At 43.7% G+C, this 22,767-nt stretch overlaps 1 protein-coding gene across 1 annotated transcript in view; it reads right to left on the bottom strand.

Annotated features, from left to right (window-relative positions):
- The window catches only part of EML3 (echinoderm microtubule associated protein like 3), a 75,209-nt gene that overhangs the window by 35,237 nt on the left and 17,205 nt on the right, over positions 1-22,767 (bottom strand). The window contains exons 4-8 of the mRNA XM_018565705.1: positions 21,353-21,631; positions 6,039-6,139; positions 4,573-4,608; positions 1,916-2,039; positions 1,631-1,780 (exon numbers count right to left, since the gene is read on the bottom strand). Coding sequence (XP_018421207.1) covers positions 1,631-1,780; positions 1,916-2,039; positions 4,573-4,608; positions 6,039-6,139; positions 21,353-21,631 — 690 coding nt within the window. The remainder of the gene's footprint in view (positions 1-1,630; positions 1,781-1,915; positions 2,040-4,572; positions 4,609-6,038; positions 6,140-21,352; positions 21,632-22,767) is intronic.

Here is a 22,767-nt window from a genome sequence, read left to right as displayed (position 1 = left end):
ATCCGGCTGCGGCGTCTCAGTATACCGTGAGCTGTAGCTCGCGATATACTGAGCTTAGGGTAACGGGAGGACGCTAGCTTGTGTCCTCCCGTTACATTAAGGAGAACTATGGGGAAAAACACTGACCCCATAGTTCTCCTTTAATGATATTGACACTAGCATCATACATGTGTGTAGGGAATGCCCCAGCCTGCACCTGATTGAGTGGGTAGCCCGTGGCATCTCCGTATTGAGAGGAGCTCAGTTTTGGCCCAACCTGAGCTCATCTCAACTTGTCAGCTCCAAAAGGAGTTAGTAGTTCACTGGATTTCTGAATTTCAGGGACAAATCATCGGGACATGTGCACATATTGCATAGACATACTGAAAATGTTTGTTTTTTTATTTTGCCATGGCTGACATTATTAATGCAGGAGTCAAGTGAGCTAAAGGCAGGTAGATATTTAGGGCTGATAACACAACTACACATTATAATCATATTCAAAAGACTTAAAGAAGGATTCCAGGCAGAAAGAATCTTAATCCTTGCAGTGGGGCTGCAAAGGTTAAGTGCTTGTTTTTATCTAGGGATGAAAATAACAAAAATATACTCACCTAAACCTCAGAGCCGGCTGGCTACTAGACTGGTCCCTGCAGCATCTCTCCTCCTCCACTTCAGCAGTGTAATGTCCCTCAGCGTTCTCACATCTTATACACTGTATAGGACATGATGACTCACAGGACCCTAGATGGCTAGAGCAAACTTAGATCTAGAAGCCAGCCGGCTTTTTAGTTTAGGTGAGTTATTCTCAAGCACTTAAACCTTGCAGTGAGGCTATAAGATTATTTCTGCCCAGAGTTCTTCTTTAAGATGGCCATACAATGGTACATTTTTAATTCATACAAAGAAAAATCTTGTCAGAGTATTCGATAATGCCGTCAGAGACTTGCCAAAGGTTGTTCAAATTTCGTTTGATTTTAACATTTGTTTTTGGAATGAATGGAGTTTCCTGGAAGAAAACCACATGCAGTGTTAGGATTTAGTTTGTTAAAGAAAAAATGTCTATCCTGCGGGTGATATTTTCAGCACTATAGTCAAAAAGGATCTTCAATTTGATGCCATGACCTTTTAGAAAATTGAACAAACATTCCAAAAATAAATGTTATCAAACGTAATTCTACTGGTGTAAGCTTCAGAGATTTTGATTTTAAAATAACATATTTAAAGGTGAACTGCCCATCAATTCAACACACAAATTCCCTCTAAAAAAGCTAGTCCCTGTAGAAGTGAGGGACCCTTCCACTAAAAGTGTTCAGAAGCTGCTATCCCATAATATTTTATGCTGAACATCCTATAAGGTTTTCTATTATGTTTGACATACTGGGTGTAAAGTGATTTCTTAAACGAATGGGGGGGATTTATCAAAACTGGAGCAGACAAAATCTGGAGCAGATTTGCACTGCAACCAATCAGCTTCTCTCTTTCATTTTCAAATCTTACCTGAGCAAACTGAATAGAGATGCTGATTGGTTGCCATGGACAACTGCTTCATATTCTGTCTGCTTCAGTTTTGATAAATTCCCCCCCAATGTCAGCAAAAAAAATTGCCATTTTCTTTAACATTTCTAATGTTAGGTTCTTTCTGACCTACCAGCGTACACAGTCTGTGTGCCTCAGAAAATGGCGTTGGGTTCCACGGTGTACATCACACATGACAATAACACAGGCAGTAAAGTAGAGCACCTCTCCAGACTTCAGCATACGCAGGGTGCATCGAGAATCACGTCCACGACAACCATAGCTAAAGTTAAAGGCGTCAAGGAAAATCAAGTAGGTCAAAATAGGGTATTACCCTACTATGGTGAAACTGACATAGAGGAAAATCTGCAAATATACTGTATAGGTTGGTGTAGAAACCACAAAACAATTAGGATACACCCATTCCAACTGGAGCTTCTCACTTGGAAGTTCCGGCTTCTGGTCATCATGGTTCTGTATGTTGGATGGGATATACATTGTGATTGGGCGACCACGGAGAAAAACTTTAACACTGACCCCCTCTAAGAAAAAGCACAACATATATTTTAATAGAAAAATAATTCTATAGCAAAGTATCATAATTATTATCATTATTATACAGGATTTATATAGCGCCAACAGTTTGCGCAGCGCTTTACAAGTACAAGAAAAAAAATAACACAGAAAGAGAACTCCATGTATATAGTACATTTATCAGTAGCACAGTCAAGGTTTTGTTTTAACCTTTCTGAGCTTAGAATGTAGTAATGTACAAACCAAAAAGTGGAGTACTGTAGAGGTGAATGTTCAAGTGGTAAAGTGATCCATATACTTTACTATAAGATACTGCAGTTACAAACAGGATCTCAGTGGCAAGGTATGACCAAGAGGGTCAGTGAGCTGACTCTGCTGATGTCACCTGTAAATTCCTATCCATCATTGTATTATAGAACATATCTATGAGTGTGCATATCTGCATGTATGTACATACCTCCTAACTTACTTAGATACAAAGAGGGACACCCCTTTAGGAGGGTATACAGAGTTAGAATTTTGTAGGAAAGAAGTCATTCTCAGAACAAATATCTATCAATTAGTATGGTGCAAACCACAGATGAAAATGACAATGTTCCCAAAGATTTTCAGAGGCAAGTTGGAAAATGTTTCTCGATTGAACGAATTTCTAACAGTGAATGTGGTTTTCGTCCGGAAACTCCATTCATTCCAAAATAGAATGTGAAGTAAAAATGCAAATGGAACAAAATTTCGAACGACAATTGGCAAGTTTCTGATGCCAGTATCAAACCGACAGCATCCGATGGGATTTTTCGTACGAATGTTTGTGCAAAAATCTACCCATGTATACCCTACTTTAGCATGACGTGTGTAGGCAAAGGACACACCACCTGTCATTCACCCAGTTACTGTATGTAGACCATGAAGAGTTAATAAGCCAAAAATCCACAAGTCCTTTTTCATCACTATGGGGTCTATTCACTAAGGTGCCGTAGGCAGCCGAGTGAAAGACCGACCTGAAGTGAAGTGAGCCGAACATTGTTCGGCTATTCACTTCAGGTTTATACGGCTGATTTCAGCCATATATCGGTGAAATCAGCCGTACATCGGGTGGCTGCATGTGGCTTCGGGTCGGCTGAACATGCTCAGCATGTTCGGTCGACCCGAAGTGCAGAAGAAGTTCGACTTAGCCGATCCAACATCTGGATCGGCTAAGCCGAACCTCCGACAGGCTACTCACTGCTGTTCGGTCTATTCTTATAGATGCCGAACAGCAGTGAGTGAATAGCCCGTACAGCAGCCCTTGGGTTGTACTGAACCGAAGGGGTCCTGGGCCCGAAGCTAGCCAAAGGATCGGCCGAAGCTACGGCTAGATCCTTCGGCTGCTTCGTGAATAGACCCCTATGTTTCCTTTATACTTATTTTTAAAATAGTAATGTAATAATGAAAAGGTTTGTGTGAGTGTATTGTAGTGTAATGCTTTTGGTAGTTAAGTATTGCATTTTTTTTTACAGGTCTAGACATCTGTCCATAAAGAGGGACAACTGAGGCGGAAAAAGGGACAGAGGAAATTGGTTTCAAAAGAGGAATAGTCTGTCCAAATAAGGGACAGTTGGGATGTATATCTGTGTGTGTTTGGCTACTATATAAGAATAAGGCTAGCCATACATGTTTTAAAATTACAGAAGGTTATAAGAAAGAATGAATTGAATGGCTCCAGAACCTTCTCTTAAAGCAGTATTCCGGGCAAATCAAATCTTAACTCTTGCAGTGGGACTACAGCTGCACTGCAAGGGTTAAGTGCTCGTTTTGTCTAGGGAGCTAAAAAAACAGTTACATGCAGAAGTTAGACAAAGCTATACAAAGTTTGACCCGAACCACGATCAGAGCTTGCTTATACACCGCTCCATGCAGCCTGTCTCCTTCTCTGCTCCAGCGATGGTATGTCCCTTAGCGTCCCACATCTCTTGATGTGATGACTAACAGGACCTTACACCACTGGAGCAGAGGGGGAGCATGGCTGAAGGGACTGGTCTAGGAGGCAGCTGGGATTGCTGTTCGGGAGAGTATATCTCTGTTATTTTAGCTCCTTAGACAAAAGGAGCACTTAACCTTTACAGTGCGGGGGTAGCCCCACTGAAAGGGTTAAGATCTGATTTTCTTCTAATTCTGCTTTAACACAATCTTAGTAACGATGATATTTGAAAGCAGAATGGTGTGCGGACAACATATCTTCTAGACTGCTTTAAGACACAGGATATAAAAGTTTGTATCTAGAGCAAGAACCATGAGTCAAAGGCCAATACCTTGAGTTTACATATTTCATCTACTTATGCAATGCTTCCAAACTGCAGCACTTGATTGAATGGTAGGACACCCATTGTTTATACTGTACTTACATTCTGCTTTCAGAAATGACAGTAGTAAAAAAGCAAATCTAATCAGAGAAACCACTCTGCATTTTGAGAACCTAACAGATAAAACGTTCAGATGATGCATTCATTGAAGAAGGCCCTAAATTTGTTAAAATATAAAAACAATGAGATATTCAATGCTCACCCAAATTATAATTTCCTCTTCTAGACCCGGCGGAAGCTACAATAAATTAATGAAATTCAATAAATATTAAAGAACATTACATCAAGAAGATTTTTTTTTTTTAGCTATGAACATAACATAAATACAAAACAAGTAGCCAATGCCCCCATAAAATTACAGCTGGTGTCACTCAAACCATGTAAGTCTCTAAGGCTCCATTCACACTGGAGTGGCTGTCCGCACGTATTCAGCTGTATGAGCCCATTCACACTGAGCGATTTGTAGCGCGATTTCTGCTCAAAAATCGCTCAAATATCGCTCAAAATTCGTTCAATGTAGCTCGTCCAATGCATTTCAATGGAGCTGTTCACATTTCACAGCTCAATGTCACCTGTAGCCTGTAGCTCAAGCTTGTCGCTCAAACATGACCTATTTTTCCAGCGGATTTTGTGCAATTTGGCCAAAAGAAGCGCTACGTAGTGCGACTAAATGCGCACTGTAGGTCAATGTCGCTCAGGTCAAATCAGCGCTGAAAATGGGGTCTAAACAGAAAAAAAAATGCACTTTAATGTGCATTGTTGGGACTATTGCGGGGACCGCGTAGTACAAAATTGCGAGGCCCCCAAAATAGTGCAAGCGCAATAATAGAGTGGAATCCGTGCAGTTGTTTCACATATAGCGTTTGCGTCCCGTGCGGTCTTCTGCATGGAAAACTGCACGGGAAACTCAAACGCTATATGTGAATGGAGCCTAAGAAGGCTTGATTTAGTGGACCACCAAGGTGATCTTTGCTTTGTGATAACTAGCTTAAAAGCATTCTGGTCCTAGTTACACACTGCCATTTAGACTAGTTGGTGCCATATTGGAATTGCATTTGCATTTGCATTATATTTGTAGTTGTATGATTTTTTCTTGGATCAGTTTAGGGGAAATAATCAATTTAAAGAGGTAACGTGCGGTTTATGTGCCTTCGTGACAAATGGGTCTGGATAAGTTCACATACATCAGTGAGAATGTCCTGAGAAGGAACTGGCAGTGGGAGGCTCATGGGAGTGGAGAATAGATGGTGTGGATGGGTATAGAAGTAGGGAACCATGATAGCTCTAGTCATGGGACAGTCACTTACAGAAATTTTTAAACTTTAAAACCCCTGTCAGTTTCTTTTGCTGGCTCTGTCTTGCTGAAGAGATTTCCCTTTACTTCCTTGTGCAGAGGCACAACAGAAAGAGAGAGGAAATCTCTCCAAAGTGACAAGAAGTCTCTTCTTATACAGTTGTCATCCTAACAAATATTCCCAGTGTGTCAGAAGTACCCCGGGGTACATACCATTGGTTGAGACTCTGAGTTCCCGCAGTCTGATTACTGCAAGAGATACTCTGCCAAGTTTAATAACTTGCAAGTTTTAGATCAAGAATTGGTGGCCAAACACAAGGCAAAAGAGGAAGGATACATCTGAGCAGTTTTTATCTTTTAATTCCCCCTCTCACCATTAATAAGATTTGCAGATGAGACAGATTTTTTTTCCAGCTTTTTGCTTTTATCTCGTGCTTCTCTGACCAGTTTATCCGAAGAACTGTTTCTTCGTAACCTAAGAAAGAAAGAAATCGAAGGACATATAAGTACGGTAGAAGGCAACTATAATTCAGTTCACTAATTCCGCAAGGCTTTGTTTTAAATATTCATCAAACTCACAAAATGGCTGCACCAATGGGTGATATGGCGCCTATTGCATAAAATCACTTTGGTGTAGGGCTCACTTACACCATACTGCATATTTTCACTTGCTATGCATTGCATTCTGAAAGGATCCCATTCAATTGACAGTCTTGTGATTATTGCATATGAGCCACACTGCACAACCAGGCAGGTGACACATATTTTTCCAGGTTTTGCAATACAGTTTATTATGTAACTCCTCACCACAAGCCTGTTTACTGGAATGAATCAGCATCATCAGCTCTGTCCAATTAGCAGGGAGTTGATGAAGAAAGAAAAAAAAAGCAAGAAGACTGATCTTCCTGGCTATAGAATGTGATAAAGGCATGTAAGCCACAGGAGTGGCCAAACCTTTCCCCACTCTATCCAAAACTAGAAGAAAACTTTGGCTGGAGTTGACCTTGAATTACTTAATTAGTTTTTTAGGAATCTAACAGGTGGTTCTACAATGTTTCCTAATAGAAAGAAATGTTAACTCCAGGCAAATATAAAAAACACAATTGCATGCAGTGATGTATTAAAGTACAACTAAAGACTCCTCTATGACAGTATAACCAAGATACATTTACTATGTGATGCACAAGCCTCATAAACAAAAAACTTACTTTATTGTCCTTAACTGAGCCAGATTTTCCTTAATTGGTGTCTCCCATGCTTCCCATCCCAGATACTGCAGCACATATGTTGGGAGAATAGGGTTAACAGAGGCAAAACAGTCAACCTAGAAAGTAGTAGGCAGGACTAGGTTTGTCCTGCTGCGGATTCACAGGCTACAGGCTTGTGATCAATGCAGTGACAATGCTGACAGCCAAGCCCCCTGCAACGTCTTCTCATTTCACTGTCCTGCAAGCAGGCACAGACTACATGATAATGACAACTCTGCTCTGAATTCAGAAGCAGTGCAGCTTTGTTGCCACACCATCACAGGAAGCTGCATTAGATGAACTCCACAGGCAGGATCAACAGGTATTTGTGAGACTTTGCAGGAGGACTAAGAGAAGCTGTAAAGTTGGCCATTCACTGGTCGCCACCGGCTGGTGGCCAATATCAGAATAGCCGAATAGAGCAGGCAGCTGATTGGCTGCAAGCTCCATATAACAAATTGAGACTTTAAAGGAGAGCTATGGGGTCAGGGCTTTTACCCATAGTTATCCTAAGGGTAACGGGAGGACACAAACTAGTGTCCTCCCGTCACCCAAAGATCAGTATACCGCGAGATACAGCTCGCAGTATACTGAGACGCCGCAGCCGTGACGGATCCTGACATTACTGTCTGCATTCACCCAGCTGCGTGAGTGACAGCTGGCTCTGCCTATCTAGAGGCAGAGCCAGCTGTACCCGCCCCATCCCCCGTCCGTTCCGCCAGTCAGCGCTGGAGGAGCGGACATGGGAGGCGGGGGAATCCCTGCAGGGCGCCGTGAGTGACAGTCACAGCTCTCTGCAGGGACAGGATCGAGAAGTGAGCGAGCGACGGTATGTGTTCGCTCACTTCCCGATCTATTGAGCCCCCCTGTGACAGTTTCATTGTCACAGGTCGGCTAGAACTATGAGGCTGAGTGATTTTCACTCGCCTCATAGTTCTCCTTTAAAAGGGGCTTTTTCTTTCACAAAGTTTTTATTGTATTTTCAAGATAACAATTTAGAACGTACATCGTAACATCATACTGAGCATAGCTAGAGTTTTCAATGCTTACAAACATGTAGGGATCGCGGGATCCGTATAATAAACAATGCAACACATAAGACGATAAAATGAAGAGCAAAAATAGTACTAAATTTAGGAGAGCACATTATGACAATCACCTAGCTCGTTAAGATATGGCATTATGACTAGTAATGTACAGGCCAGAGAATCCGGTCTATGTGACCTTCACCTAATGGGTGGTATCTCCCGGACTTGGCCCTCGAGTTTCATTAGGCTATCTAGGGTAGAAGAGAGAGTAAACGACATAAAGAGAAGAAGTGAAGAGATAGTTCTCCAGTAGGAGAGGAATAGGAGGAGGGAAAAAGGTGTGGTGTTGGACGTCCCGCACGCCATGCCCCCCAGGGCCCTGGTCGGTCAGATGGCTGTCAGGCTCTCCCGTGGCAGGTCTGGATGGGCATATTGTACCCAAGGATCCCATGTTTTCTGGAAGCTTTTTTGTGTATCTAGTAGGATGCTAGACAGTTTCTCGTTAATAAAAAAAAAGTCTATCCTGCGTCGCACCTCTGCAAAGGGCACAAATTGCTTTCTCCATGCCTGAGCTATGGCCTGTTTAGCAGCGAGCAATATATATACTGCAAGTTTGTGTTGTGGTTTAGTGAGGGCTGCTGGTTTAAGACGCAGGAGTGCAAACCACGGGTCCTTGGGTAGTTGAGTCTGGAAAATATTCCGTAGAAGACGGAACGTGCGTGCCCAGAATCTGCTGAGCATTGGGCAGGCCCACCAGGTGTGCAAGACATCCCCAACTGTTGAGCAGCCCCGGAAGCAGGAGGCTGACCGACCAGGACCCGCATGCGCTAATCTAGCCGGAACCATGTACCATCTCATCATGGACTTGTACGCCGTTTCCATGGACGTGACATTAATTGTGCATGTTGCGGCCGCGGTCCAGATCTGTTGCCATTCTGCCTCTGTTTTGGGGGTTCCCAATTCTCGCGCTCATTTTGAGACATAACCATGATTCAAACGGGATGAGATAGAGTTAAGTTGGGCATAGAGTATAGAGATCAGTTTTGGCTGTGCCGGGGTGTGGTAGCATATATGTTCAAAGACTGACATGGTTGAAGCTGGCGCTCTACGTGTAATGTGGATGGATGCCCAGTGTCTTAGCTGTAGGTAACGAAAGAATTCCGCAGCTGGGGCTTGCAAGGTTTCCTGGATGGAGGGCCAGCTGCGAATGTTGTCTCTTTCGAGGAGGTCATGTAAGTATGAGATGTTGTGTGTGGTCCACCACGTGAACGCCGCAGGTGAGTCCAGGCCCGGCGGGAACATTGGGTTGCCCACAACGGGAAGCAGTGGTAGGTGTGGTGATATCAGTTTACTGTAATATTTGGTGCTGTCCCAGATTTTTAGGGTTAGGCGCATTGCGGGGCTCATGGTACTGGGGCGCTCAGATGGTGGAAGCCAGGGTAATGCCCTTATTGCTATAGGTAAGCACAGTGTCCTCTCCATCTCAGCCCACAAAGGTGCTTGGGAGGTTAGGAATAGGCTTGTAATGGGCGCTATTTGCGCTGCCTGGAAGTACCTACTAAGGTTTGGCAGTTCCAGCCCTCCCTGTCGTTTATGGGTGCAAATAGTGCTTTTAGGGATCCGTGGGCGTTTGTTGTGCCATATAAATTTAATAATTTGGTTTTGGAGGGCTCGCATGGCGTGGCCTGGTATTGCGATAGGTAGCGTGCGGAAGTTGTATAACAATTTAGGGAGGAGGACCATTTTAACAGAGTTTACTCTCCCCATCCAGGAAAGGTAGTGGTGGGACCAGGTAGATAGTAAATCCCTAGCCAGTTTAAATAGCGGGGTGTAGTTGGCTGTGTATAATGAGTCATAAGTCCGTGTTAGATTAATACCCAGGTAGCCAAGCTGGTCATTCCGCCAGGTGAAGGGGAAGTTGTCGCGAATGGAGTCTACCGTAGCTGGCGCTAAATTAATATTGAAAGCTTGCGATTTGTCTTTATTGATAGTGAGACAGGAAATGTGGGAAAATTTGTTTAGGGTGGTCATTAGGTTTGGTAGGGTTGTGTGCGGTTGGGATATGGAGAGAAGCAAATCGTCCGCGAAGAGGTTTACCTTGTAGTTCTGTCCCCCCACCGAGATGCCCTGTATGTCGGGGTTTTGCCTTAACGATTGAGCCAAGGGCTCAATGGCCAGGACAAAAAGGATGGGGGATAGGGGGCAACCCTGTCTGGTACCACCCAGAATCGGGAAGTGGGGGGATGTGTGCTGTAGGTACCTGACTGATGCCGTTGGGCTATCGTACAGAGCTCTAAGCCTTTGCGTAAAGGTTTCTGGGAAGCCCCACTTTCCCAGTGTGTAATATAGGTAGTCCCAGGATAGTGAGTCAAAGGCTTTATGAATGTCTAACGACAGTAGCATACCTCTAGTGTCTGAATTTCGCATATAGTGGATCAATTGTATGATTTTCCTCGTGGCATCAGAAGCTTGGCGCCGGGGGGTGAAGCCTACTTGGTCTCTGTGGATTAGGTTTTCCAAGAAGGTGTTAATTCTGGTGGCTAGGATTTTTGAGAGGATCTTTGTGTCTATATTCAATAGTGAGATAGGTCTGTAATTGTGGGGGTCCAAATCGTCTGTGTCAGGTTTGGGTATCATGACTATTTGTGCTAGGAGAGAGGTGGGGTTCAGTTTCGGGCCTAATTTCAGGTGATTGAAGACGTCTGTCAGGTAGGGGGCTAATATGTTCGAGTATTTTTTATAGTATAGAGCAGAGAAGCCGTCTGGGCCTGGGGATTTCTGGGATTTTAGTGTTTTTATGGCCATTTGTACCTCCTGCAGAGAGATGTCTGCCTCCATCTTCTCCTTCATGGAATTGCTGAGGGTCGTGAGCTGGATATCTTCAAAGAAGTTATCAGCCGCTTTTGAATATTGGGGGTTTGCTATAGAGTCCTGCTAGGATGGAGCCGAATTTGGACACTATAGTAGCTGGGTTCACAGAGCTGGAACCATCCGCGAGCCGGAGCCGGATTGGGCGCACTCCCTTAGGTTTTGGGTGTAATAGGTTTGTAAGCATAGAGCCAGATTTGTTGGCTCTAGCATAGAAGTTTTGTTTAGACCATCTCAATTGCTTTTCGGTTCTGTCATTTAGCAGGAGATTCAGTTCCACCCTTGCTGAGCAGACCAATTTGCGTTTGGCAACTGTTGGGTGCGCCTTCCACTCCATCTCTAAACGTTCCAGGTCTCTATATAGCGTTTGTATTTTGCTTTCCCTTTTCCGGCGGGAGGCCAACTGTATGAGGTCTCCCCGAAGAGTGGCCTTGTGAGCCCCCCACAGGGAAATCGTTTAGGCGCCACGTGAACCCAGCTGGACGGGAGACCAGGGACGTGCAGTTAAGGAGGACTGGGGAGTGGTCAGACCAGGGGAGAGCGAGTATGGATGATCTGACTACATAGGAAAGAAAGTTCTGAGTGACGAAAATGTGATCTATGCGTGAGAAGCTGTCGTGGGGGAAGAAATAAAATGTAAAGTCTCTAGTGTTGGGTTTTTTTTCCCGCCAGGCATCGAATAAGCTGTGATTGGTCAGAAGGGTTTTCAACAGTGTAGCACTATTGTCCGTACGTGCGTGCGTCGCCCCAGTAGGATGTGGGCCCGATCTGTCTAATTTTTCGTTAAGGACCATGTTGGAGTCTCCCATGACTATCACCGTGCCCCTGCTATGCTTTTCAATGACTCCTAATAAATGGGAGAAGAAGTGCGTTTGGCGTGAATTTGGGGCATAGTAATTCACCAGGGTGATCTCTGTGTCAAATATTTTGCCTTGCAGTATGATATATCTGCCCGTGGGGTCGGCTATTTCACGTGTGCGCGTAAATGGAGTGCTTTTGTGGAATGCGATTAGCCCTCCCCGCTTTTTCTCATGGAATGTTGCCTGGAAGGGAGAGGCGAGGGTAAAGGAGTGATTGGGTAGCCAGGGTAGGTGTTTAGAAGCTTATTAGTTTTGGGCCAGTGTGGCATTCAGTAGTACTGTACTGTAGTAAAAACAATAGACTTTAAACCAAAACATTACAATAAAACTGCAAAATAACGGATAGAATTTTGACTTCTCAGGTAAGTAATCTGGCCCAGACTCGGGAGAAGGGGATCTGTCTGGTCGTGTGGGGTAGCCGTGAATATTTCCCCGATGGTCTTTTCTGAAGTATAGATTAAAAGTCACATACGAGCATACGAGCATGAGGCGCCAGTGTCTAGAATGGCGCGAGAAATCTCACTTGTTAGGTTTCCGGCGAAAACATGTATGCGCCCTGAGCGCTGTAGGCTTGACTCGGGGGGGAAAGAACCAGTTCTAGTGGGGCCTAAAACAACACAAAACGGAAAACAGAACCATAAGCGGTCTCGGTTGAGCGGGACCCTGACAGATCAAGCCGGTGGGGTCTCGAGGGGTCAGCGACCTTCCGCCCCACCAGTCAGCCGCACAACGGTGCAGGGTAGAGACAACGATAACCTCCCTTTGCAACCAGAGGGGACGTGGGCAGCAGAGAAACACAGCTCCCAGGGAACTAGTGGGATATCAGCCGGCCTCATCCTCATCCCGCCGTGTCCTCTTGGGATCCGGGTGGTGTGCGGTTCCGGTCCGGGAGGGCCTCGGCGTGCTCGATTTTCCCAGAGAGGCCGTAGGCGACGTTCTCGTCCGGGTTGGGAGGGGGCCAGCGGCTGCTCCACGGTCGTAGGTGGTAGGAGCTGCAGCGATGTCAGTAGCGGGCCTGCTTCTTCCGGAGATGTAAACGATTACAGGAGCCCTCTGTAGGAAAAAGACACCCTGAATGGGAAGCCCCACCTGTACTTGATCTGGTGGCGTTGTAGGGCCTCGAGAAAGGGCTTCAGGGCCTTCCTTTTCAAGAGTGTTTGTGGCGCCAAATCGGAGAATACCTTATACTCAAAGTCCTGGAAAGAGAGGTCCCTCTTCTCCCATGCGGCTTTCATAATCGCCTCTTTAGTCTTGTAGAAAGTCGGTTTGAGGATCACGTCTCTCGGGGAGCCATCCGGGCGCTTAGGACCTAGCGCGTGGTGAACCCGGTCAAGCTCCAGCCGCTCCACTGGATGACCCGGTAAAAGTTCCTGGAACATGGCTGTCACAGTAGCATTGAGGTCGTCAATGTGCTCAGGAATGCCGCGTAAGCGCACATTCCCCCATCTGTTGCGGTTCTCCAATCCTCCAGTTTCAGGAGTGTGTTTGAGACGTCGGATTTCAAGGTATCAAGATCCTGTTCATGGGAATCTATCACCGTGATTACGTCGTCCATTTTATACTCTATATCGTTGAGTCGGGAGCCTAGCTCCTTTATGTCCCGGGAGAGGCGAGTGGCGTGTTTATCTGTGGCCATTTGCAATTCAGGCTGTAGTAGCAGCTTGAATTTTTCCAAAAGCATCGCATCTCTGCAAGTCGGTTCAGGTTGATTACTTGCCAGCGGTGACTGCGATGTTGTTCCATCGTTAGAGGAGCTGTCCAAGTCAGCCATCAGTTCTTGTGAGGATAGCGGGCGCTCTTGCGCTGGAGAAGAAGACGCCATCTTGCCCGTCGAGCGGGTCGTAGCGGGGGTTAAGGGTGCCCGTGTATTGCCGCGATTCGAGCCAGAGAAAAGATCCTCTAGTCGAGTTTAGATAGAGTCACACGTCCGGGTGGTGTGGAGCCGAGTTAGCATGCGGCCATCTTGATCGGCTGCTCACTAGCGCCCCCCTAAAGGGGCTTTTTGAGATGACAAAAGACCACAATCAAGACCTGAACAATGCTTGCATCCAATCAGATTGTTCAATTATTTTGACAGCCAGTGAGGCCAACTAGCAAGATACTGAAGCTCGGCCCAGTGGGAGATTCCTCCATCCACACAGTTTAGCATAGATGGAGGAATCTGTTGCATTTTTTCCATCTGACCATAGAAAATATGCACATAATCTATAGGTGTGTGGCCAGCTTTACAGTGGGAGAAGTAAACTCTACAATGCTGCCTGGGAAAAAAAGTGGATTGATTTATTGGACGGAATTAGAAATTACGCAGATATTTTTGCAGTCAACATGCAAATTTATTGTTTACTGAGCTCACCACACGCAGTAAACTGTGGTAACAAGTTATCGTCTGACTCACAACACAGAACATAGGACGAGACATCGCACAAATAACTACTAATACCAAGGAACAAACAGCATGTGACTTTTGTGTGGATCAGCAAAGCAGAGGTTAACATTAGCAAGCATTTAGACTATTTCTGTGTTACTAAATGCATTTATTGTTCAAATGTCCAGTAATATAGTCTAGTCAGAGAGAAGACAGTTGTGTTATTATATTCTAGGGATAAGGCATTCAGACTATGTTGCTGGTCTACATGTTAGCATTTATATTTGCTTTGGGCTCCCATGGATTTAAAAGAAAACCAGAGCACTAATATGATGAGAACTATGTTTTGTTTAGAATATTATGCCATGCAGACAGATACTGTGAATCAGTTACAGGAAGTAGCTATAGTTACAATTATAATGTATTATTTAAAATGCTAAATGTTTTACCCAATAACTATGAATCAGGATTTAATAAAGAATATCATAGGCAGAGGTGTCATTAGGAAGTTACAGTGAAGTGCACAGGTACAAAATATAAAATTACCCCACTTTATATTGCATACAACAACAAAAATTACATGTAGATTGCACATGTGGGGGAACTACAAATGTCACCAAGTCAGTGGACAGCGGACTGACCTTCTTTTGTCTTTTAAGAAAAATCTGCTATTTTACCCTATGATTTAGCAAATTTGGATGGATATATTTTTGGATATATTTTTATTTGTTTGGTTTTTATTGGGAATAAATAGTTTAACAAAAACGAGAAAAAAATGCAATACCAGCTACTTGTACCCCCCAGCCCTGCTATTGGCTATTTTAATTTGAAATATCGAATAGCAGGCTTGCCATTGAACCCTCCCCCACTGAGCAAATGTGCAGACCTGAGAGAGAAAGTTGTCTCTTAGTTCCACTACTCTGCTCAGTGGGCCGGAACAATAGCCAGCCTGCTATTGGCTTTTGCAATTTGAAAAAGACGGGTGGGCAGCATGGGGAGTTGAGTGTTCGAGGCTGCGCCCCAGGCAGCAGTGCGCCCTAGGCGGGTGCTTAGTTTGCCTAGTGGCAGCACCGGCCCTGATGATTACATGCCGTTTAGGATAGATGATTGTCCCTGGATACACCTATCCTGCATGTATCACGGATATATCCTGAATTGCAGGTTTGGGATACATGTATTCCACACAGCACGGGTTAATACAGTTTTTCCCCGGAGTTCATCTTTAATTCAGTTCACACCAGGATATGCTAAAACAACCCGCTTTAGCGTATGAGCTGGTGTCTTCTGTGTGCCGGTGGTGAGGAGTGATGAATTGGATTGTTATAACACAAGACACTGCATACATTTATTTTAAAAAAAACATTTGTTTAAACTTTATTGGAATGTCAAAGTGACAATTCACTCTGTTGTATCTGCCAGTTTGGTGACTAACTCTGACCTGAGGTAAAGATGGTAAAAAATGCAGCATGTCTGCAAAACACAATCCAACTCAAGGCAGTGTTTTAGTGTGAACAGGGCACATAAAAAATAATTGTCTTCTATGTGCCCTTGTGATGGCTGCTGTTGATCAGGTGTTGAAAAACACCAGGTAACGCACATGGCGTGGACAAGCTGAAGCTGTAATTCTGTATAATTCTGTTACAGCTGTAAGATGTAATTCATTCTGTATAAGTCTGCTGTTATGGCAGAGAGGAATAGATACCTCAGTGTTCACCACCCTAAAATGAAGAATACCCCAACATTTAGAAAGGTTAATTGTGCCTAAACATTTACATTAATCTGGGCTCACTTCTAAAAAACAGAAGTGCACCTCCAGGTATGTGAGGGTCCCTATTCATCCCTGTGCTTACAGCCTCATAGCCATACCTCTCAACTTCCTAAGATGAGAAAGAGGGACACCTTCCAGCACAATGTATTTAGGCAATGGACGCACCCTTGCCACCCCCCAGTCATGTGCACCATTAAGAATTTATATGATAAAAATGATTGGCTGAACTCTTTTTTTTTTTTTTTTATCCCCATGAATTTCCTTTTATACTAGCTTTTCAAAATAGCAAACAAGATAATTGAGAGATAAGATGAAGGTTCAGGTGCAGAAAAAAACTTTTGTTAGTTAAAAAGAACCTTTTCATAGACATCTCTGTACATCAGACCAAAATAAATAGATACAAAGATTTTTTTAAAATGTACCTGAGATTCTGATGGTTCATTGTTGAATGGTTAGAATTCCTTGTGAATGGCTACTTTAGAGCTGTTCACTTTATTGTAATTCAGTATTATTCAGTATTATTTTTCCCAAGTGATGATGGGAATCAGACCACGTCGTAAAGTCTTCTCCAAAACATCCCAAATATTCTCAATGGGGTTAAGGTCTGGTGTTGGCCAATCCATGTGTGAAAATGATGTCTCATGCTCCCTGAACCACTCTCTCACAATTTGAGTCCGATAAATCCTGGCGTTGTCATCTTGGAATATGCCCGTGCCATCAGGGAAGAAAAACCCATTGATGGAAAAACCTGGTCATTTAGTATATTTAGGTAGGCAGCTGACCTCATTTTTTGGGAACATAACTTTGCTGAACCTGCAGTAATTATCCAATGCAAGGCTCTTACCAATGTGCTTAGCTAAATCCAGGTGGTTTTTGGCCAGGCAGTGTACTTTAAGCAATGTTGTTTAACTCAGCTACAACAAGCAGTACACCACAGACTTGCTCACCTCAAATATATATATAAAATATATATAGGCCAAATATATAGGCCAAAAGATGTATAAATGTGTTGTGCAATGGTACAAGGAAACCTGGCTGGGTTTTCTCAGAACATACTTAGCTTCATTATTTTATGCATGTGTATATAAACCCACTAAATTGACATAAGTGCTTTTGACTAACTTAATGTCTGAATATCTCTACAGCATGCTTATATGTGTTGGGAAATGTATTTCTATTGTGTTTTCCCTGAAGGAGAAACTGAAATCTGGAAGCTAGGACTAAAAAAGACAGGCGATAACATAGGACTAGTTACCAGTATCCCAGTGATCTCCCTGCAGCTGATCTTTCCCCCATTACTGACATGTCATGGCTTGCCTTGTGTGGAGGCAGCCATCTTGCTGTAGGCAGGGCTTTGCTTCCTCATGCCAGAGTCTCCAGCAAAGAGAACAGTGAGCCCCACAGTAGTGACATCACCGAATCTCACCTCAATCTTCTAAAACTAGCAGTCAAAGGCAGCGAAGATTTAGATTTCACACTACAGATATAAAATTAGGAGTGCCTAGACACTTACTGCACCGCTAATTTTTAGGAGACAAAAGGTAATTTTTTTCAAAGGTACTGTTTAGGTATTGTGCTTTTTAGATGTTCACTTTTTGAATTCAGGTCTATTTAGAACAGTGGTTCTCAACCTTTCTAGGGCCGGGACCCCTTGGTAACATTTGCCAAGTTGTGGTGACCCCAACAGTAAAATTTAGGGATGACGCATCTGCTGCAGCGACATCTGGCGGTGTGGGACACTGACACTGCTGCGTAGGAGAGGGCTGAGGGGGACTCTCACCTAGCACAGCAGAAATCACACAGCGACCCACAGGTTGAGAACCACTGGCGTACGCCGTCAGAATAAAAAAAAAAAACCACCATAGTAATTCACATAGCTAGATTCATATTGGCTATTTCACTTTGCAATAGCCAATAGCAAACTAGCTATTGCACCCGCCCTCTGCTGCTGTCAATCATTAGAAGAGGACCTGATGGAGAACTGCATGTCCCCCTCTGATGATTGGCAGCAGCAGAGGGCGGGTGCAATATCTAGTTTGCTATTGGCTATTGCAAAGTGAAATAGCCAATAGGAATCTAGCTATGCATTCCTATGGTGAGTTTTTTTTCTGACTTACGGTGGCCAGCGGCCCGCGATGTCAGAAAAAAAAAGAAACGATCGCAGGGAAAGGTTTACTCTGCTTTACACTTTCCGGGAGAAAGTGTTTCTTTCCTGGGCGGCCAGGAGCCGCTATCTAATAGTGGGAGACTCCCGGGCGACCCCTGGTTAATCGTGATTCGACCCCCGAGGGGGTCGCGACCCAGGGGTTGAAAAACGCTGATTTAGAAGAAAAGAACTGAAAAACCTACTCATGTGACTCTTACCCGATTTTCCCTGTAACACTGCATGGTTCCTTTGTAAATCTTTCAACTGAGTAAAATTAAATGTACTTTTGAAAGACTTCATAAGGATTTGTTTTTCAGTATCCTGTTTACTTCATCTAGACAGTGTTTATAATAAGATAACTAAAATGCTTCAAGTGTTTTGACTGCCCTAAAGCTGAACTCCAGGCAAAAAAATTAAATGATTGAAACATTTCTCAACAGCTACAAAGTATATAAATTCACTTTTATGACCAAATGCCTTTACAAACCCAGGTACTGTATTATAGACATGTGCGATTCGTTTCGTTCCGAATCGAAATTTGGACGAATTTTCGGAAATTCGGATGTATCTGAATTCCGAATTACAGACATAACGAATGCAAACGAATCCGAATTTCCATTTCCGAAATTCGGTAGCGTTCGTACGAACGTTCGTTTCGTTTTCTGTTCTTATTCGTTTCTTATTCATTTAGTTCGTTGGAGCAAAGTGACATTAGAGAAGGAGAAAAATATTTTTTCCCCCTCAAATGTCACTTTTGCTGCAAACGAACGAAACGAATAAGAAACGAATAAGAAACGTATAAGAACAGAAAACGAAACGAACGTTCATACTAACGCTACCGAATGTCGTCCGAATCCGAATTCCGAATCCGAATTGACTTTCACACCCGAATCCTGAAAAACGAAATAACACAAATCTGAATTTAAAACGAAACTAAACTAAACGAATTTTTTGGCAGTGCACATGTCTACTGTATTAGCTTGTAACTTTTTTCTATCTCTGGACACTGGGGAAAGGTTAAAACTTTATGTTTTTATTATCTTCATCCCTGCAGTGTAATATTTCTGCCTTTATTTGTTACCACTGGGAAAAGAAATGAGTAGCACCTCTCCAATACAGACACAAACAGCAATGAAAACATGTTTTTAGTGAGGAAGTGTAACAGCACAGCTCAATGCCAGGGCACACAGACAACAATTGTTTTATATGTGCCCTTTTCACAACACAATACTGCCTTAAGGGTTGTGAAAAATGCAGACATGCTACATTTTTCCACAACGCAGCTCACCTAAAGTCACCATCCATCACTGTGCTGCGTCTAGTGTGGTGCATAGAAATGAAAGAAATGCCTTCCGTACACAATGGACACCAGGCTGCGTGCTAAAACAGCTTGTTTTAACATACAGGTTAGTGTGAATGAGCCCTTAATCCCAGTCAAAGGATCTGACCATATCCTATCCTCTCCAAAACATACAAAAAACATATTTGGCTGAAGTTTGCCTCTGAAAGTACTGGTGTTTCAGGCTTCCATCTTTATTAATACTATTATTATAATTATTCATGTGAATTTATAGCCAACATAGGCTATAGAGCTATGAAGGGACCTAAGAGCTATGAAGGGATAACCCACTTATAAAGCACTCTGGCATCTTTTAAAGTGGACTTTTACCCCCTTTCACTCAAAATCACATCAGCATGAAGCTCTGCAGCATTAAATTAATTTGTTAAAGGAGAATTATAGGGCCAGGGCTTTTCCTCATAGTTCTCCTTACGGTAACGGGAGGACACCAACTAGCGTCCTCCCGTTACCCTAAGCTCAGTATACCGCGAGCAACAGCTCGCGGTATACTGAGACGCCGCACCCGGAGCGGATCCCGACATCGATGTCGAGATCCGCCCAGCTGCGTGAGTGACAGCTGGCTCTGCCTATCTAGAGGCAGAGCCAGCTGTACCCGCCCCCTCCCCCGTCCGTTCCACCAGTCAGCGCTAAATATAGGATTCAGCTTTAAAGGCTGAATTCAGCAAACACTTTTACTGGTGCATGAGGTTTCCTTTTGCAGCTTTCCTCCTCCACAACCTGGATTGTTTACACATTCACAACAGTAAAAACCAGGGGTGAGGTTGACTTTGAGGTTGACTTACACGCGATATACTATAAATAATATATTATAAACTATCAAACTTTTTCTTGAACCTTTTTTTCAGCATTCAGCCATCAATAAAACAATAAAGTAAAACTACAGCATAAACTGAATGTTTGCAAATGGAGAAAGGGAAATGGCTAAAAGTAATATGGATTTTCTGTCTGTTCTCTGTGCAGAGATTATGACAAGCACTCCAAAAATAGAAATTCACTACTGAAAGTTGTACATGGTACAGCCAGGGGCGTCCCGAGGCCGGATGTCACCCGGTCTCTATACCGGGTGACACCCCGCCGTGTCGTTGCGCGTGGCGTCACCTTGCGCATGTGCGATGAGGTCATCTTGGTGATGGACGCCAGCAGAGAGGAGGGGACGTTCACCCGGGGGAACGAGGTATGACGCCGGGTACCCTCCTCTCTCCTGAAACTGTCGGGCTCTCGGTCCATGACCAAGTGCCCAACTTTTTAGAGGGGGTGACACCAAAATCAGTCAGTCATTTTGATGTCACCGCTGCAATGGTGTCACTCGGGTGCGGGCTGCACCCCCTTTGTGATGCCACTGGGTACAGCACACAACTGTACTCAAGGTACCAGCTCTCAGAGCTCTCATCTGATGTTCCTGTATCACTTCCTTGAGCAGCGAAATCTATTTTATATTTACTTTGCACCTTTCTGAATACTCTAACCTGCTTTTGATGACCCTTGCTATTGCTTTTTCTATCCCATCCAAGAGGTACCTGTACAGAGAGACTGTTGTAAACTATTTATTGCTCCCTCTCTCATGTCAGCAATTGTAAAACTCTGTGTAAAATGTGACTTTACCTTCAGAAGTGGGGCATGCATAATTGCAGAGTGTGTCTGTGTAATAAATCTGGGCACCCACGGCATGAATTTCGTCCAGTTATTGTAAATCAGCCAAAAGCCAAGCCGTGGTTGGCCCTGCTGAAACCACCTGGCTTGGCAAGCTTCGATGGCTGAACAATGACTGCAATCAGATGCAGTGCCTCTACGGGTATTCTGACAGATGTAAGTGCTGGCTGTCAGCCAATCAGCTGCAGTCACTGTTCGGGTATTCTGACATGGGCACACCCACCACTGTGTAGATACAATAGCCCTGTGGGGGGACGGGGGAAGTTTCGGAGTGAATGGGGGAACCTCTTAGATTTTTTTCCTTCAGCCCACAGAACAAAACAATCTTTAGCGATCATTTTATTTTGGGTAAACTGTCATTTTAATAACAGTTTGTATAAAAAGAGTTCTACTTACAATTCCTTCTTATTTTGTCTTAGAGCTGAAACGCTTTTTGTACAGGGTCCTCCCTCTTCTGGTGGTGGGCTTTCGAACACCTTATCCACCACTTGTGCCTCCTCGAAGTCTGTGATCACATCGGCTGTTTCACCATTCACTGAGTGATTCTCACATAATAAATTTCCATCCAATGTGTCTAAGCTTTCTTTGGATTCCCCTTCTACCAGAGGCATCTCTGTCTGTGTCCCAACAGTGATACGCAAAGAGGTCATCTCTTGCACATTTTTCTTAGGCTCGCTGTAGGAAAATTGAGATTGTTTATACATCAAACACATTTAATTTTATTTCAGCTACAATTGATAATGTTTCATGTCATTCACCTATTTATCTTACTTTGTAGACAGGATCTGTATAATGAGGTCATTGTTTTGTTTTAATAGGTAACAAGTGTCCTAAACATATCTCTAGTGCTGTCACACTTGTTAAAGTCTAAAGCTGGCCATACACTGCTCCATTTCACAGAATTTGGCCAAAATTCGAGCCATGGGTGGCTCTGTTTGCCCCAACCGGCTTGACAATTTCTATGGAAATATTCACTATTTCTATTTGTCCTGGTAGCCAGTGTCTCTGGTTACAAAATTATGGGAAATGCAATATTTTACAGTTGTCACCAGAACAAGAAGAGGAGATGTTTCAATAGGTATGCCTATTGCGGTGACAACCACCTCATCCATGTTGGACAGATTTCAGTCCACTTTTTGGTCTTTCCTGTGGGCAGGAATTGAAAGGAAATCTACCCAAATGAACACAAACAGCAACTCGAAAGGGGGTTTTAACCGCACTCTACCCTATCCAAAACTAAGAAAAAAAGTTTTGGCTTTAGACTTTTTGACTTTAAACCAATGTATTGCTGAGTTCTACCCCCTCCTTTCCACAAACCTGGTACAAAATTTGACAATCTAGACTGTTGGCAGGCATGTTCAACCTTGTTCAGATTTTCTGATGACAAATCTTCTTAAACTTGTTGTCTATTGATAGTCATACTACCCGCATTATAGAAGAGCTCTGGCAAAAGTTTTCTTAACCCTTGCAGTAGGGCTACCCCTGCACTGCAAGGGTTAAGTGATTGTTTTTGTCTAGGAGAAAAAATACCAATATTTTACTCACCTGAACCTCAAAGCTGTCCTCTACTGCAATAATAGAATGTCCTCACTTGGTGTCATCACGTCCAACTCATGCGAAGGGTGAGAGGCTCCAGGAACCGATCTAACATTAAGCCGACTCCGAGGATCAGGTGAGTATAAGGTTTTTTTTTGCAACTAGACATAAACAAGCGCTTAACCCTTGCAGTGTCGGGGTAGCCCTACTGCAAGGGTTAGGAAAAAGTTTGCCCAGAGTTCTGCTTTAATTCCCTCTTTTTTTCAAAATTTGTA

This window comes from Nanorana parkeri, unplaced genomic scaffold (genome assembly GCF_000935625.1).
Source record: "Nanorana parkeri isolate BGI_ZX_2015 unplaced genomic scaffold, ASM93562v1 scaffold25, whole genome shotgun sequence".
In the NCBI taxonomy this organism is placed as follows: domain Eukaryota; kingdom Metazoa; phylum Chordata; class Amphibia; order Anura; family Dicroglossidae; genus Nanorana; species Nanorana parkeri.
This window is presented reverse-complemented; position numbering and strand designations above follow the sequence as displayed.